Source organism: Lepidothrix coronata, unplaced genomic scaffold (assembly GCF_001604755.1).
Source record: "Lepidothrix coronata isolate B3197 unplaced genomic scaffold, Lepidothrix_coronata-1.0 Scaffold97, whole genome shotgun sequence".
Lineage (NCBI taxonomy): Eukaryota > Metazoa > Chordata > Aves > Passeriformes > Pipridae > Lepidothrix > Lepidothrix coronata.
In genome coordinates, this window is record NW_016690277.1 from 2309290 (window position 1) to 2324298 (window position 15009).

Here is a 15009-nt window from a genome sequence, read left to right on the forward strand (position 1 = left end):
CAGAATACATGGATGCACACATCATTCTTGAACTAAATAAAAGAGATGGATACAAACTCATCTTACAGCAATGAAAAAAAAGCCTATGCTTAAAACTTTAAACATATTTGAAAAGACTTTATGTTAATGCAAAGAGCAGGAAAATGAGCTCTTTGAGAAAAACAAGGCTGTGTTCTGGGGTGGTGTCCCATGAAAACTGAATTACTTGTTCATTAGGAATGGTAACCTTTCAGTTCTTCAGTGGCACAGAAACTGTCACGATAAATGCAATATCAGGAATGGTCTTATAAATGCTGCTTCTTTCAAATCCTCTTCCAAGGGATTTCATACTAATTTTCAATTCAATAAAGCAAGTTTTGTAACATGAAATTTGGCTTTTCTGAACATATAACCACTTTTCTATCAGGACAGGGCCTGCAGGATTTATACTCTTCCAACCCTCTAAGGGTGGCAAGAAGTATCTGTTATTTTTTAAGAAATATAACGTTTGGCAGTCTTCCTTATGCAAGGGAAAAATAATGTGTGAAAGAGAGAAAACAGGTTACATACTGACTATAGACCTTAAACAGCTGTTTGCAAATAATTAAAAAGTTAAAAGAAAAGTAAGAAAATAAAAGGCAGTATAATAGAACTATAAGAGGGGGATCTATTACTATCTACTTGTAATCAAGATGCCAAGCAATGAAGCAGGATCACTTCTGGCACAGAAATCCAATTCAGAACAAGATAATAAAAGAAAAAAAGAGCAAAAAAAAAATCAGTTCCAGTACCCTTCCCTGTAGCATGAAAAACTACTGTTTTTGAAAATCTAGTGTCATGTAGCTTAACCTCCACACAAGTGTACTTGTTTCTACCCTCTAGAGTTTCATACGGGACAATGCTTGAAAGAAAACCAGAATAAAAAGAAAATTGAGGTTTATTTCTAACATATCTCACCAGTGGGAGAGAAAAGCAAAAGTGTTCAGAGTAGGAGTAGTGCCCCTCTGAAGAACACCAAGGGGAGGCTGACAGACTGCATCCAAAACCAGTACCAAATGAAGAAGGCTTCCCAGTTATTGCAGCATTGAAATGGGAGGTAAAGAAGGCTGCACATCCACCCGGGGAATTCTGTTGCTGGCAGTTTGTTTCTTTGCTCATCTGAGCAAAAGGCCCTTTGTAGAATCAGCTATCAAACCACCAAGGGGATCCAGTGCATTTTGATGCATGATAATCCTCCAGATAACACTGTTAAAACTTTGTATTTCTGTCACGGACTACCAATGTCAATAGTAGAGGCAGATGCATCAGCAGGCACAGGAGGTTATCTTACCCAATGACACTTTCTCAGATAGATTACCTGGGTTATCACATTAACCATCTGCCTTCTGGTCTCAAGCTGGCCACCAAAATCAATGTCAACTTCATAAAATCTGCTGTTCATCCTGTACAGGTTTTGGCTGGGATGGATTTGATTTCCTTCGCAGTAGCTTTCATGGTGCTGTGTTTTGGATTTGTGATGAGCACAGGGTTGATAACAGGGTTGATAACAGGGTTGATAACAAGGTTGATTTTAGTTATCACTGGACGGTGCTTACACAGCATTAAGGCCTTTTCTCTTTCTCAGACTGCCCTGCCAGCAAGTAGGCTGGGGGGTGCACAGGTTTGGGGGACCACAGTGGAACAGCTGACCCCAACTGACCAAAAGGACATCCCACACCATACGATGTCATGCTCAGTAATAAAACTCGGGGTGGGAGGTGGAAGTTGGCCAGGGCTGTTGTTGCTCAGAGAGTGGTTGGGCATTGGTTACTTAGCGGTGAGTAACTGGGGCTTTTCAAATCATTTGTTTTGTTTAGGTTTTTAATTTATTTTTCTTTATTGCTTTCTTTTTCTTCCTTTTTTTTTTTAATTATCTCCCCATGAGTTCTCACACTTTTGCCCTTCCAATTCTCATTGGATGAGGGAGTGAGCAAGTGGCTGTGTGGGGTTTAGCTGCCTATCCTCTGCTGACATCACAGCACAGTCATTCAATAAATATTACTTCCCTAAATAATTAATAGTCATTTATTATTCCAAAGTGTAAGGAGATAATAAAGGTAAACATTGTATGAACAAGCTCATCAAGCAAAAATTTCACACAGTCAAATCTTTATATGCAGAGTGTGAGCTCAGGTCACTGGAGAGTAAATTGGGACGTACATTTCAACCAAAGACTGTCAAGTCAGCTAGAGATATTTCTACACAAAACACTGAAAGGCAGTAAACACATCAGGCTTTTTTTGTTTTTGTTCCTCAGACTCTCTGAGACTTCCAGTCAGGATGATTCCTGAAGGAGGAGTTAAGAATCCAGCAACTTTTTAAAGACAGCTCTGGATAACCAAAAGTCCTGAGCCCACCTGCCAATATAGCTTCAGATGAGCAAGCCTTCAGTATCTTAATGGAATTGCACTCACTAGAATTCCCTATAAGGGTATTTTTGTCCTTAAAGAACCTTGATTTTAGGAAAGCTAGTATTTGTGACCATCTATTAAACATCATTTAGCAATAGAACTTAATAAACTAAGGTTTGTGTGAACTTCACAGAAGGTTTTTATAGCATATTGAGCTTTTGGAGACATTTAGGGTTTTGCTTTGAAAACAAATATAATAAAGACTATTACTTATCCAGAGATGCTTGCATCAATTGTCTATCAGAATGGTGTTTGTACAGAAAATTCCATAAACAAATATTGTAGAGAAGAGAGTGAAGTTACAGATTTATCCTAGAAGAAAGGTAAAATTATTCTAGCAAAATCTGTGTTTCCTTCTGTCTCCTTATGTGTTTGTAGGATATCTTCTTCTAAAAATAAAAGAAAGATATTAGAGATTTCTAAAACAAATCTTATATACAGGTAGAAGATCTGTCCTTAGTTAAACCAGAATTATACATGTTCCAGTACTTTAACAGCAATCATAAGAGGGAATGTCAAGAAAATAGGTTAAGAAAAGGGTAAGCATATATATTCCAGCCTTCACCCATTTCCATGACAAATATTTTCCTAAGATATCATTCCTAAGGATGGAGTTTCTGTTCTGTATTTAGCAATCTCAAATGGATCTCTCCTCCATGATTCCATTCGGATTCTGTTCTGTTCCTCCTTCTACCCCCATACCAACCTTGTCAAAAGTGCACAAACATTTAACAACACATAAAGTAGTCAAGATTCAAAGGTCCCTGTTTCAAGTAGAATTATTCCTTAAGCATATTCCATTGTTGCAGAGGAGGAGCACTCCCTTTCAGGATTTTCCACTCAACTCAGCCATACTCCTTTTAAAGGCTTATAATTTACTGACTAAAGGACACACGTAAAACAAATGCTGTCCCCACTGCAAGAGGAATTAGAAGTTTATTGTAGTCTCTAATCACTAGTTCCAAAACCTTGAATCTGAGCACAAAACTGCAGTATAAATAGAAGGTTAGGCTAGGACTCACGTGCTCAGCATTCTAATTCCTGGCTGTGCACCTGGCAAATCACTTTACTGTTCTGAGCTTCAGTGTCTCCATCTGTAAAATGTGAAGAATACTGCTGATTTCCTTTGAAAAGAATTTGAGATCTATTATGGAAAAGTCATATATAAGAGTATGGTACTACTATTCTTACAGTTGATTTTGTACACAGAAACCTTTACTAAATCCATTAATTGAGTCTGATTAATGAGATGGCTTTTTTTTTTCTTCTACTATTGGCTAATATATACCTTTTCTACACTGTAACAAAAAGATGACTGAACTGGAGGAATGTGGATTGTTAGTTGGATCTCTCTTGCAAGTGGAATAAGGTAACTACCCCAAATAAGAAAAAGAGTTCTCTTTTAACAGCTGAGCACAAAGACAAATTCGTGTTATACTGAAGAAATCAATTGAGAGAAAATATTCTTGTCTAGGATCTGTGTTTTTACTCCTTAATCTGCATATCAGGAAAAGATTAATTTCCTGTATCAAGACCACTCTAAGAAATGAAACTGTACCCAAAGACATTTTTAATTTGTCTACTGCTTCAGACAATACTGAGATGGTTCATCCAAGCAAACAGTGCTAAATATATCCCTGGGATCAAGGAATACAGAAAACATGTCCAACCATAAGCATACATCGTGCATCTCCTAGACAGTCTACTTCTCTCCGGTGTTCATATTTTGAGTTGCCAAAACTTCCTGGAAACTTCATCCTTGCAAGATAGTGAGAGCTTTCAATTGGAAAGATTTTGGCAAAATTTCTCCCTGAGACAAAAGAACTTGAAGAACTGTAGTTCACTTGCAGTATCAGCATAGAATAATTTGGAAAACTGACTGTCTTGGAAGATTTAAAAAAGCAAACGAACAAACAACATAATAGTATCAGCCTTTGTTGTCCTCTGAATATCAACAAAGATCAAAACAGTACATTTTTAAAATACAAAATCTACAGCTACTTTAATTTTTTCCTTTTAAGAGAGCAAGAAAGGATCAAGCTTTGCAAAGTTCTTAGAGCTGTGAGGAAAGGTAGTATTTTTCTTATTAACACTTAACTTTTTAATTTTGAAGCCTCCACCAAAGAGGCTTTGGAACCCAAACCAAATCAACTCTCTTCAAGGCAAATCAACTCTCTTCAGTTTAATATAGATCAGAGACAATGTCTTGAATCAGCAACTGAAATCCCTTTGTTTCAGATAATCATCTCTCTCACTGCAAATTCCAAAGAACAAGGTAGAAGGTCATTATGCCACACTAAAGAGCTTGTGAAAAATACAAGACCCATCATATATATAATAATATATATATAAAAATACAAGACCCATCATAAAAATACAAGACCCATCATAATATATTAAAAACATGTCAACACCAGCAATTTCCTAATAGGGCAACAAGTAATTTCCATTTTAGTGTTCATAGTGCAATTGCAATTCATAACTTCTCAGGAATAATACAGAAGAATAATAATTTCTCAGGAAGAATACAGAAGACATGCAGAAGGGGGAACTTGAGCTATTAAAATACATGCTTGCAAACAATCTGTTTGACTGAAATTCTTAGTGAACCTGCCTAAAATGCAAACTAGGCAAAAATGTTACTTATACAATACCAGACCACAGATTGAGGAAGACACACCAGGGAAATCTGGTACAGGGAAGAGTATGCCCTTAATTCATCAGGACACATGGAGCGACCATGCAGAGATGAGACTGCATTTAAACTAAGTAATAAGAGCAGATCATTGTTTGGTTCTGCTTCAGTGCTCTCTCCAAACTCCATCCTTGGTGCCTGACATATGTTCTACTGAAAAATAACAGAGAGGGGAAATGGAATTCCAAGAAATAAAGCTTTGTGCTCCAGACATTGCCTACCAGAACTCCTACTGAAATGGGAGACAGCCCTATAAATACTTCCACCTCAGATATAACCTGAGGGTCATAACACATCAAACATATACTTTACATATGTTGATTCTACTTTGAAAAATTGATTTAAATGAATTTTCCAGTAAAAACATCTACAAATTTTTGTGGACTAGCAAAGAACAATGAAAAACACACTTCTTCCAGGATTAAATGCATGCCTGTTCACTTCCTCATTATGTACTGTGTGAAAACACCTCAGGAGAATCAAACTCATTGAAACACTTTAAAAAGAGATACAGTGGACATTTTCCTTGTTTTACCTCAATAAACTGAAATGAAATGACTTCACAAGGCCTTTCTCAATAAGAAAAAATTTCACAAAGATTCAACTCTTTGCTTACAGAAATTAAAATATTTCTTCATCAACAAGTTTCAATACCCCTAGTGCTTGGTACTAAGCTGGTCATTACTTTAACAGTAACTAGGTAAAGTTTGATACTTTTTTAAACATTTGCAGACACTACAGTCCATGCAAGACATGCATTACTAAAAAAGCAGTGTACAGCACAGCAGAAAGCAAAGGATCATATGTTGTGTGCTACCCAGTTGTAGTTTTGCCAGGTAGTGTTAAGTTTGAGATTGTTTGTAAGAGTTACAACAAACATTTAAAAGTTTAAATATTTAAAAGTTTCCACCATTGTCACTGCATCTCCAGAGCTCTGCACTGTGTAATATACTAACTACCAATTTAATCCTTAAATAACTATGTTTTCTTAACACTGCAGGAACCTGTATTTTTCAAAGCAACACATGATTATAACTGCAAATAGCAAAAAATATATTAAAGGTATTGCTTTAGCCTTTATTTTTGCCTAAATTTATTTGATGTTCGGAGAGACAAATGCCTGCAAGAAACAATATTATTCCATTTCAAAAAACCACCTAATACAACACATTGGACAGCTTAAGCCCATTACTTGTAACATGTATCAAATGGGTTTTTGTGTTTAATTTTACTGGCATATTAACTCAGGGCAGAGATCATATCTTCAGTCCTGTCATGTAGAAGCCCACGAAATGATGCACAAATGACAACCCAAAAATGATAACACTTTCAAGGGTTTTTTTCTGTGCATTTTCATTTAGACAGAATACTCTCACCTCTGTTTCATCCCACTTCAGTTCTACCACCTTCTGTCCCGCTCTTGGCTGCCACGTAGGTAATGCCACAGTCGCTCTTGAGCGAGGCAGAACAACGTCGGGTTCCAAGGTGGGTGAGGTGGGGCTGCTCTGCCGTGGGGACGTCGGCTCTGTCCTTCCAGACACGGGAAGGCTGTGAAATGAGTGCTCACAGTTTGTCCCCTCGTAGCCTTCACTGCACAGACAGAGGTAGCCATCACTGCTAGTGCTGCAGTTACCATGGTGACAGGGGTTGCTGGCACAAGGATCTGAAACAAACTGGAAAAAGCATATCATATAGGTCAGTTACTGATTATAAAGGATTTATTTCTGAGTTTTAAAAATACCATAAAGCGGGATTCTTTAGCCCTACTGTATTTATCTTCTAAACATATTTATGAACCGAGCTCATCTTTGATGTATCTTCAAGGAGGCAAATTCAAAGGATTAAAGAAGAATACAAATTAATCTATATTAACTAATTTCCTCAGACCATTTATGCTAATTCACTGTTGCCACATTCAAGCAAAGAGATAAGCATGAAAAAAGAACATGGCCACTGTTCATTATCAGGAATTTTCAAAAACATTCTTAAAAGAGTAACCTATTCAGGGAAAACAAGAGGCATCTTGAAACTTAAGGGAGTAACGGAAATAGGACTGGGACACAGAACTCGTACAGACCTCCAGGTCACGAAGCAGCTCTTTGTGGTCAGAGTTAACCACATCACACAATCCTATTCATGGACACAGCTTCCAGTGGAAAAGAGCCGGGCCTTTTACCCACACCTCATTTTATGGACAGCAGTTTCAGAATACAATTCATTTTGGTGCTGAAAACTTTCAGGAATTAGGAAGTAGGGGCAAAAATGTGCCTGTTCTTAAAACAGCATTTGTAGTAGCATAGGAAAAGACTGAGCTGAGTGATGTAGGAAATATCCTGTCCTAGCCTTGCATGCCTTTAATTTCTAGCTTAAATTTACCTACAGCTAGTTTGTACTCAGTTTCTTACATCATCATTGACTTTCATGTTAAATGTCTTCCCTCTTCTGTGCTGATTTTTACATCCATAATGTATTTGTAGAATACATGTACAAACTCTTCTCAGGTTTCATCTCCTAGAAAATAAGCCATGCTTGCCCAGTGTCCTCAGGGAGGACAAACCTTTTCCTCCGGACACATCCTCATTTTTGCACCTGGGACTCCAGAGTTTAGCACTGGCTTTTGGAAATGCACCAATACTTTTGCTTGTCCTGGAAACAGCTTCCCTGATAATAGTTCAAAATTGTCTGCCTTAGTGAGAATTAAATCACTCTGCTGGCTCAGTGTCATCATTTGACCATGACAGACACGCAGTTCCCTTGATTTGTCTTCACACCAAAGGGATTCCATCACTGGAATCAGACACTACCTCAGTCTTTAAATGCAAATTTTGCCCAAGAGCTCCAGTTCTAAAGGTTACCCAGTTCTTCCCTGTACAATATTCCAGTCCTTCCCTGAATAAGCAATGCTTCTTGTTACATCTCTCAGTAAAGAACCACCCTCATTTATTATTAAACATTTGTTTTAATTATCACAGGAATTACATAAACTTTATATATCATTAATGTCATAAAAACAAGTATTGGGTTGGTCTACAACAGGAATTTTATTTTTTCATCAGTCCAAAGGTCTCATGTCACTAAATCCTAATATTACACTTTCTTATATAAAACAGTGCTATTATTGACCTCAGCTGGAATTCTTTCTTTGGCTGGAATTTGTGTACACCCCAGACTCTGTAACATTTTTGGACAGAAAACAGAGGAAATATTATGATGAAAGTTAATTTTGGTGTCAGTTAATGATGAATGTCAGACTTTGTACTGACTGATGTAGAAGAGTCAGGGGCAATGGAAGACACTCCAACATGTATGATCTACTCATTTATCTGGTGGGATTGGCTGCAGCTCAGAATGTTATTTACTTTGCATGAGGACACATCTCATACAAAGCAGGTGATACATTAGACATCGAGTTCAAGCTCTGACTCTTCTCCCCTCTTTAAAACTCAACTATATAGCAATTTTATATATATAGCTGATATATCAAGTATCAAAGAAGTATGGATTTTTATTATCAGAAGGGCTTATGTCCTTAAAGTCTCTTTCTCCTGCAAATCAACAGAATATATAAGTTCTCCAAGAACAATTTCTAAATCTCTTCTCCACAAAACAATATTTAAGTGACAGAAAAGAACAATTTCCAGGAAGGAACAAAACTAGTTCTGTTCTATGGTTTGTCAGTTACATTTTAAGCTTGTTCCACTGCCAAGTACCAGAGAGATTCACAGAAATGTCCTTTTCCTTGAAGAGTATTGAAGATAAAAAGTGTTGACATGTGAACAAAGCCCAGTTCAAAAACCGTTGTAACAGTTTTTTCATATTCTCATTTCTTGAACTAGATCTGAGTTTCAAAGACATGCAGATATTCTATTGTTGGATAAGCTCTTTACTCACGCTTTCACAATGAATCCAAATTCACATTAACCCACTTTTTGTTAGTAATTTAATTGTTCTTGTCACACCTAAAATGTTAAGGTTATTATTTGCAAACCTAGTAACAAGAAGAAAAAATAACATTTTCAAACAGTCACAAAGGGCACTTTTTCCCATTAGTGAATGCATCCATCCACTTTACCAGTAAAATAATACAAAATGCTGTGTGACACATACTATTTGCTGTAAACTGTTTTGAGCTTGTTTGACTGGGAACAGATGTGCTTGATGACAACACCTTGTGCCTTAGGAACCACTCCTAACATTCCACATAGAGTAGAAATGAATATAACTAAAAGTGTTACATTTAGATGAAGAATAAAAAAAAAGTTGTGTGTAGATTTAGAACTTGAGCCATGGACTTTCCCAGAACTTAGTTTTATGAAGTACTTCACAGGATTTTGTCATTCTCTTTTCTTGGTAGTAATTCTAAAGCTATTCTCTTTCAATAAACCTATCAAACAAATCAATGTCCGTCGTGCATAAGTTTTCTGTTAAATTACCAGACAAAAAGAGATAAGCAAATATAATTGATTAATTTGTGTTGGTTGTTATGTGTCAATGGTTCCTCTAGTCCTCACCAAGGTGGCAGCAATGATTAGCCAAGGGATCTGAGAAACACCTTGATACAGCGTTAAAAGGCAGCAAAATTTCAAGGCTTAACCTTCAACAAACTATTGAAGCTCACAAAAAAAAAAGAAATAACTATCCTTTGTCTCATACGTAAGAGTTAAACATAAGCATATTGCAAGCACACAACTAAAAGAGCCCTTTTTTAGCCATTCCTTGTGAACTTCACAGTATTTTAAGAGACTGTTGCATAGAGAAAAAGAGGAAGCAAGTAACACATATCCATATAACCCATGATTAAATACTCACCCAGTATGATCAATACTTACAAAAATCTGGGGAGTTTTTAGATGCAAAATTTCAATAATTATGATTAAGAAAGTATATTTAGTATTTAGGTCTCTTGTTCTGATCCCAGTTTTTCCATTTTATAGTCTCTATGTTTCCATAATATGTTTGTTGACTAAATAGGCAGAGCCAGCCACTGCAGCTGACAAAGCCAAGCTAAAAAGCATAAAATGTGTTTGCACACAGTAACTATTCCATGTGCCTGGACAGTTGTAATCTTTGGAGCATTTTTCCAATAGAATCCTAAGACAGATGAATACCAAGGTGCCCTTCATAACATAGTTAATTTTCCAAAGGCAGACTGATTATGGTATAAACACTGGGCTTGTTTAAGAGTCACACTCACAAACATGGATCATTTGCCAGCCAGTCCAATTGTTTCCTAAGGTTTCACTTTAAGATAAAACACTACAGGATATAAATCTGCAAGTTCTTTCTGCCAGTACTACTTGTGGCGACACCAACTTGTCATTTGATGCTTATTCAGAATCTCTTCAAAGTGGTTCTACTTGTTCTACCTGGAGACAGTCCAGGTAGATCCTTCAGAGAGCTTCAAAAAATAGAATGATAAGTCTAAAGAGAGAACATTTTTCCAGCTAAAGGATTTTGTGGTTCTCAAATATGTAAAATGACTTTAGCTGGTTGGGATTTAGTCAGCTAGTTTCTTCGTGTGTTCTGGTAATAAGAGATTTTAAGAGAAATTTAAATCAGTAAAAGTTTTGCACCTACACTGCTGAAGAAATTCCTCAATACACAGACAACTCCCACAAGATCTCCCACAAATCACCAGGATCAGACACACTAATTCAATATATGCGTGGTACATTAAAAACTACAAACTTCTGAATACTTTTAAAAGAAAATCATTAAAACTTACAATCTAAGCTATTATCTGCTTTTAATACAGTAAGGAGGGGGGGAAAGTTTTTTTTTTCCCTTACAAGCACATCTGAAATATCATCTATTTCTGCATATGCATCTATTTATGAAAAAGAGATGGAAACAGATTTAAATCTTTTACACAGCAATGGCAATAAAGATTATCTAGAACTGCAATCTCTTTGAAAAAATGGTTTAATTATGTTCAAACTATTATTTAAATTCATTCTCATTCAATCCTTTACATAGTGAAGCTGTAAATCCCCTTCTATCACACATAAAATATTAGTGCAAACTAGGACATTAAAGGCAAGGAAAAAAGATGAATTGAAATAGAAAAAAAAACCAAAAGTTCCAAAAAGCACCCACAGAAAAATCATTGAGATGAGTATATCAAATAAATGCATTTTCTTCTGTTTTGAGAAAAGACTGTCTTGTGACTCAGTAGGACTCAAGCAACATATCTGGGTTCAATTTCTGGCTCTCCCAAAGACATTCTGTGTGACCTGAGAACAGTCAGGCTCTATCTCTGCCTCTTTCCCAACTGTAAAATGGAGATTACACTGTCTGTGTTGTCTGGTTAGAAAGCAATTTTTTTTCAGGATGGGAAGCAAAGAGACAGATGTAGATAGGAACTCTCAAGTAGCAGTGAAATACAAATAAATGTAATCAAGAAATTCAGGTTTCTTTCAAACACTTTGCTCTGACAAACATGCATTTAGAAAAACATCCAGCAAACTTAAAAGTTAAGAAAAAATCCTAAGTTACATCACCTCTTCTAATTAACCCATAAACAACAGAAAAATCATCTTGATAATGCATCTTTAGACACCGTATTCTTCCTCAAAACAAGATTTACTTGAAAACAAGTAGGTTGAAGAAAATATTAATTTTCCAACTGTGACCAAACATAACAGAAATAAAACAAGTGTGTAATACACTCTGATTACAGGAACAGGATGAATGAGAGATTTTTTTCACATGTAAAAATCAACCAGTATGAGCACCAGGGTGCACAGAGATATTGCCACCTTAAATGGCTGTTTGTTACTTAAAAGCTGCTGCAATTTGCTTTGTGTTTGAGTTTAAGGACGCTCTTCACAAGTAATTCTACCACATGAGGAGAAGTAGTACCAGGTCAGAGTGAAACCCTGCCTGACAGGGTGCAGTGGCCACAGATCAGACACTAGCCAGTCCATACAGGAATTGGAACACCACAATTTGTCAGAAGGAAAAAGTGCCATCATGGTGCTATTTCATACCAGGAGGTGCCCACGTGCAATGAACTACACCAATCTGAGCCCTGGCACCAGGGACTTGAAAGAATGGGCAGCCACAAAGTCATGGAAATCACTTTATACAGAGGTCCTGGAAGCCACAGCAATCGGGGCTGTCTTTGGCATCCCTCAAAACAGTGTAAGCAGGACAAAATATTTATATAAAACATAAAACATTGATATGGCAGCTATATCCATTTCAGTTAATAGGAACTAACTACAAGCTGCAAGATAGGGTTGGAATTAATCAAGATTTAGAAGGCTAAGGCCAAGAACTGTGTCAAACTGAAAATACAATGTAAGCCACTTCTTTCTAGAAGTAAGCATTTACTGTTTTCATTTAGCAATTCAACTCAATGCCCCAACCCATCAAGAAAGCCATCAATAAATCTCATAAAGTGAAACCTTTATCAGATAATTCAGAAAATGACTCTTTGAAACACCATTAACAGTGAGAATTTTGGATTCCTTCCAAGCTGCAATTCTCATTCCATGAGTTTTGAATATTCACAGTAATGAAACTGCCAGTGAATGTAATAAAGGGATATAAAACATTTTTTTTACTTCAGTGAAGCAGCAAAAAAAAGGCCTAAAGAAATTGCCTGTTTAATTGCAAACCAAAGCATGGCTGCCCAAATCTATCTGAAAAACCAACAAACATAACAAGGCAAAATTTGAACAGCATGAGAGATTTTAAAAACAGAGCTCCAGCAAATGGCTAATTTACCCTTGTGTAATAAGTTACCAGGCACCAACTGCTTTGCTCTACCTATCCTCAGGCACAGTTACCCCAAGGCACACTGAAACAACTGCCAAGCAAATTGAGATCACTTTCCCTCTCCCTCAACAAAAGGAAAATATCTGCTTCACACTAATCACACAGAACTGTCAGATGTCAGCATGTACATAAACAGTTATTGACAAGCACCTCACATTTTTCCTCAGCTTTTCTCATCAGATGATTTGTGATCCTTTCTTTTCAATATATATTTGCTTTTTTCCTGTTGTGAGAGGACATTCAATTTTGTTCATATTTGTCTAAATATAATGGATATATAATTACACTCCGAGTAGACAAACTAAGCCAACTTACTGTGATTTTCAGCAACACCCATACTTAGCAAAGACACTTTTTAAAAAGCAAAATGAAGTCAGAATATCCATCCTGAAGATAGGTCAACTACTTAAGACAATTACCAATAGATATGTGAAGATTAGCACTGAGATTTTTTTATTGCAGCATCATCTCATTTTACTCTCAGTAAGGGTTGGCATCCTACAGCACAATTGTTAGATGGAACCCCAGTGGCACTCTTATTACTGGTGGCAAAACTAGGGGGTAATTCTGAAGGCACAGCATTACATCTGTTACAGTGGCACAATACATTTGTTCATTTAGATCTTATGCTATTATTTCATTATTAAGACATCACACAATGAAAGAACTATCAATAGTGGTTTTATTCTTAATACCGTTTTCCCTTTTTAGAAGTAATTTTTCTTGAGCAACAGCAGGGTGCACAAAATATTTTTTGAGAGGACATTAAGATATGTAACAATATGAGAATTAGTAACATTTTTTATTTCTTGAATGAACTAGTGAAAAGCTGAAATTAAGTAAATAAGCTCCCTTAAATTATTCTAGAAGTCATTGACTTAAAAAATGTCAAGTAGAATTCCATAAAAAACCACACAAACAAGTGTTCCAACTTACATGCAAAAGATTTAAATTTTTTTTAAGCAAAAGATTTATTAATTTGAATTTAATGAATTTAAATTTACATGAATTGAAGTTTGAAGTTGAGTATGTGTGTCACAGTCTAATCCAAAGCTAATAATGATATATCAAAATCTTAAAGTTCTGCCATGAATACTCTAAGTTATGGTGGGATCAGGACTAGACCAGGGAGGAACACAGTTCAAATATCATTATGAAAAAAAAAATCCCAAACAATCTGCTACTGGAATTTTCAAAACTGAATAAAGAAATTAGTCAACCTATTGAAAGTAAGATGTTTTTGAACTCCTAAATTTTTAGCTGTTTTAAAAACAGTAGTGTGCTCCAGCCTCCACAGTAATGCCAAGTTTTACAATCTATGTGTCTGTCCACCCTTACAAATATTGACCTTACTGAACAAACCAGATTTGACAGTTTTCTTTTTTTGCATGAACAAGCAACCAGAGGGAGGATCAAGCCTATGTAATTGTTCTGACTAATAAAAAGTGCACAGCATAAGCTCCCACTGGATTACACACAAGACAGAGCACCCCTACAAAGTTCAGCAGCGGGAACGGCAACAGCATTCTCATTTTCTTTAGCATCAACATCAATCAACCTCAAGACACAAATTCACCTAAAACAAGACTTCGTTAGTTCAAGTACTAATGGTATTTCTTGATTTATAAGTCTGAGGCTTCAGACATTTTCTTCATGAGATACAGCAAAACTGACACACAGTTCTTGTAAGAACAAGAGCAGGACTGAATAATACAGTGAGTTGTGCATAAAACTATGCAGTTGAACCATCAGCACTGCATTAAATCCTGAAAAACTCCAGACATGTGACAACTAGCTACTCTCCCAGCCTTTTGCCCACAAGAGGCTGTGAAAAGAGGCAAAGATAATAAACACATCCGTAAGTTATCCAGGAGATGTGATATAACCAGCAGTTCACTGATGTCAAATTTCCAAATCTAATAGGGAAAAAAAACAATTAAAATTTGGGGAGTTTGAAAAGAAGCAGTTGTAATTTCAAGCCACAATGCAGCAGAAAGGAGACATTTTGCCATCCGAGGCATTTGGCAATCAATAAAACAACAAAAGCTCGTGCACTGGGTCAAACAGATGAGCATTGGATGGGTCTTCCAGCACTTTCAAACT

The 15009-nt window shown here is 36.4% G+C and overlaps 1 protein-coding gene across 1 annotated transcript in view; it reads right to left on the bottom strand.

Annotated features, from left to right (window-relative positions):
• DNER (delta/notch like EGF repeat containing) overlaps positions 1-15009 on the bottom strand; it is a 119478-nt gene that overhangs the window by 66171 nt on the left and 38298 nt on the right. Inside the window, exon 2 of the mRNA XM_017822288.1 lies at positions 6501-6797. Within this exon, the coding sequence (XP_017677777.1) occupies positions 6501-6797 (297 nt within the window). The remainder of the gene's footprint in view (positions 1-6500; positions 6798-15009) is intronic.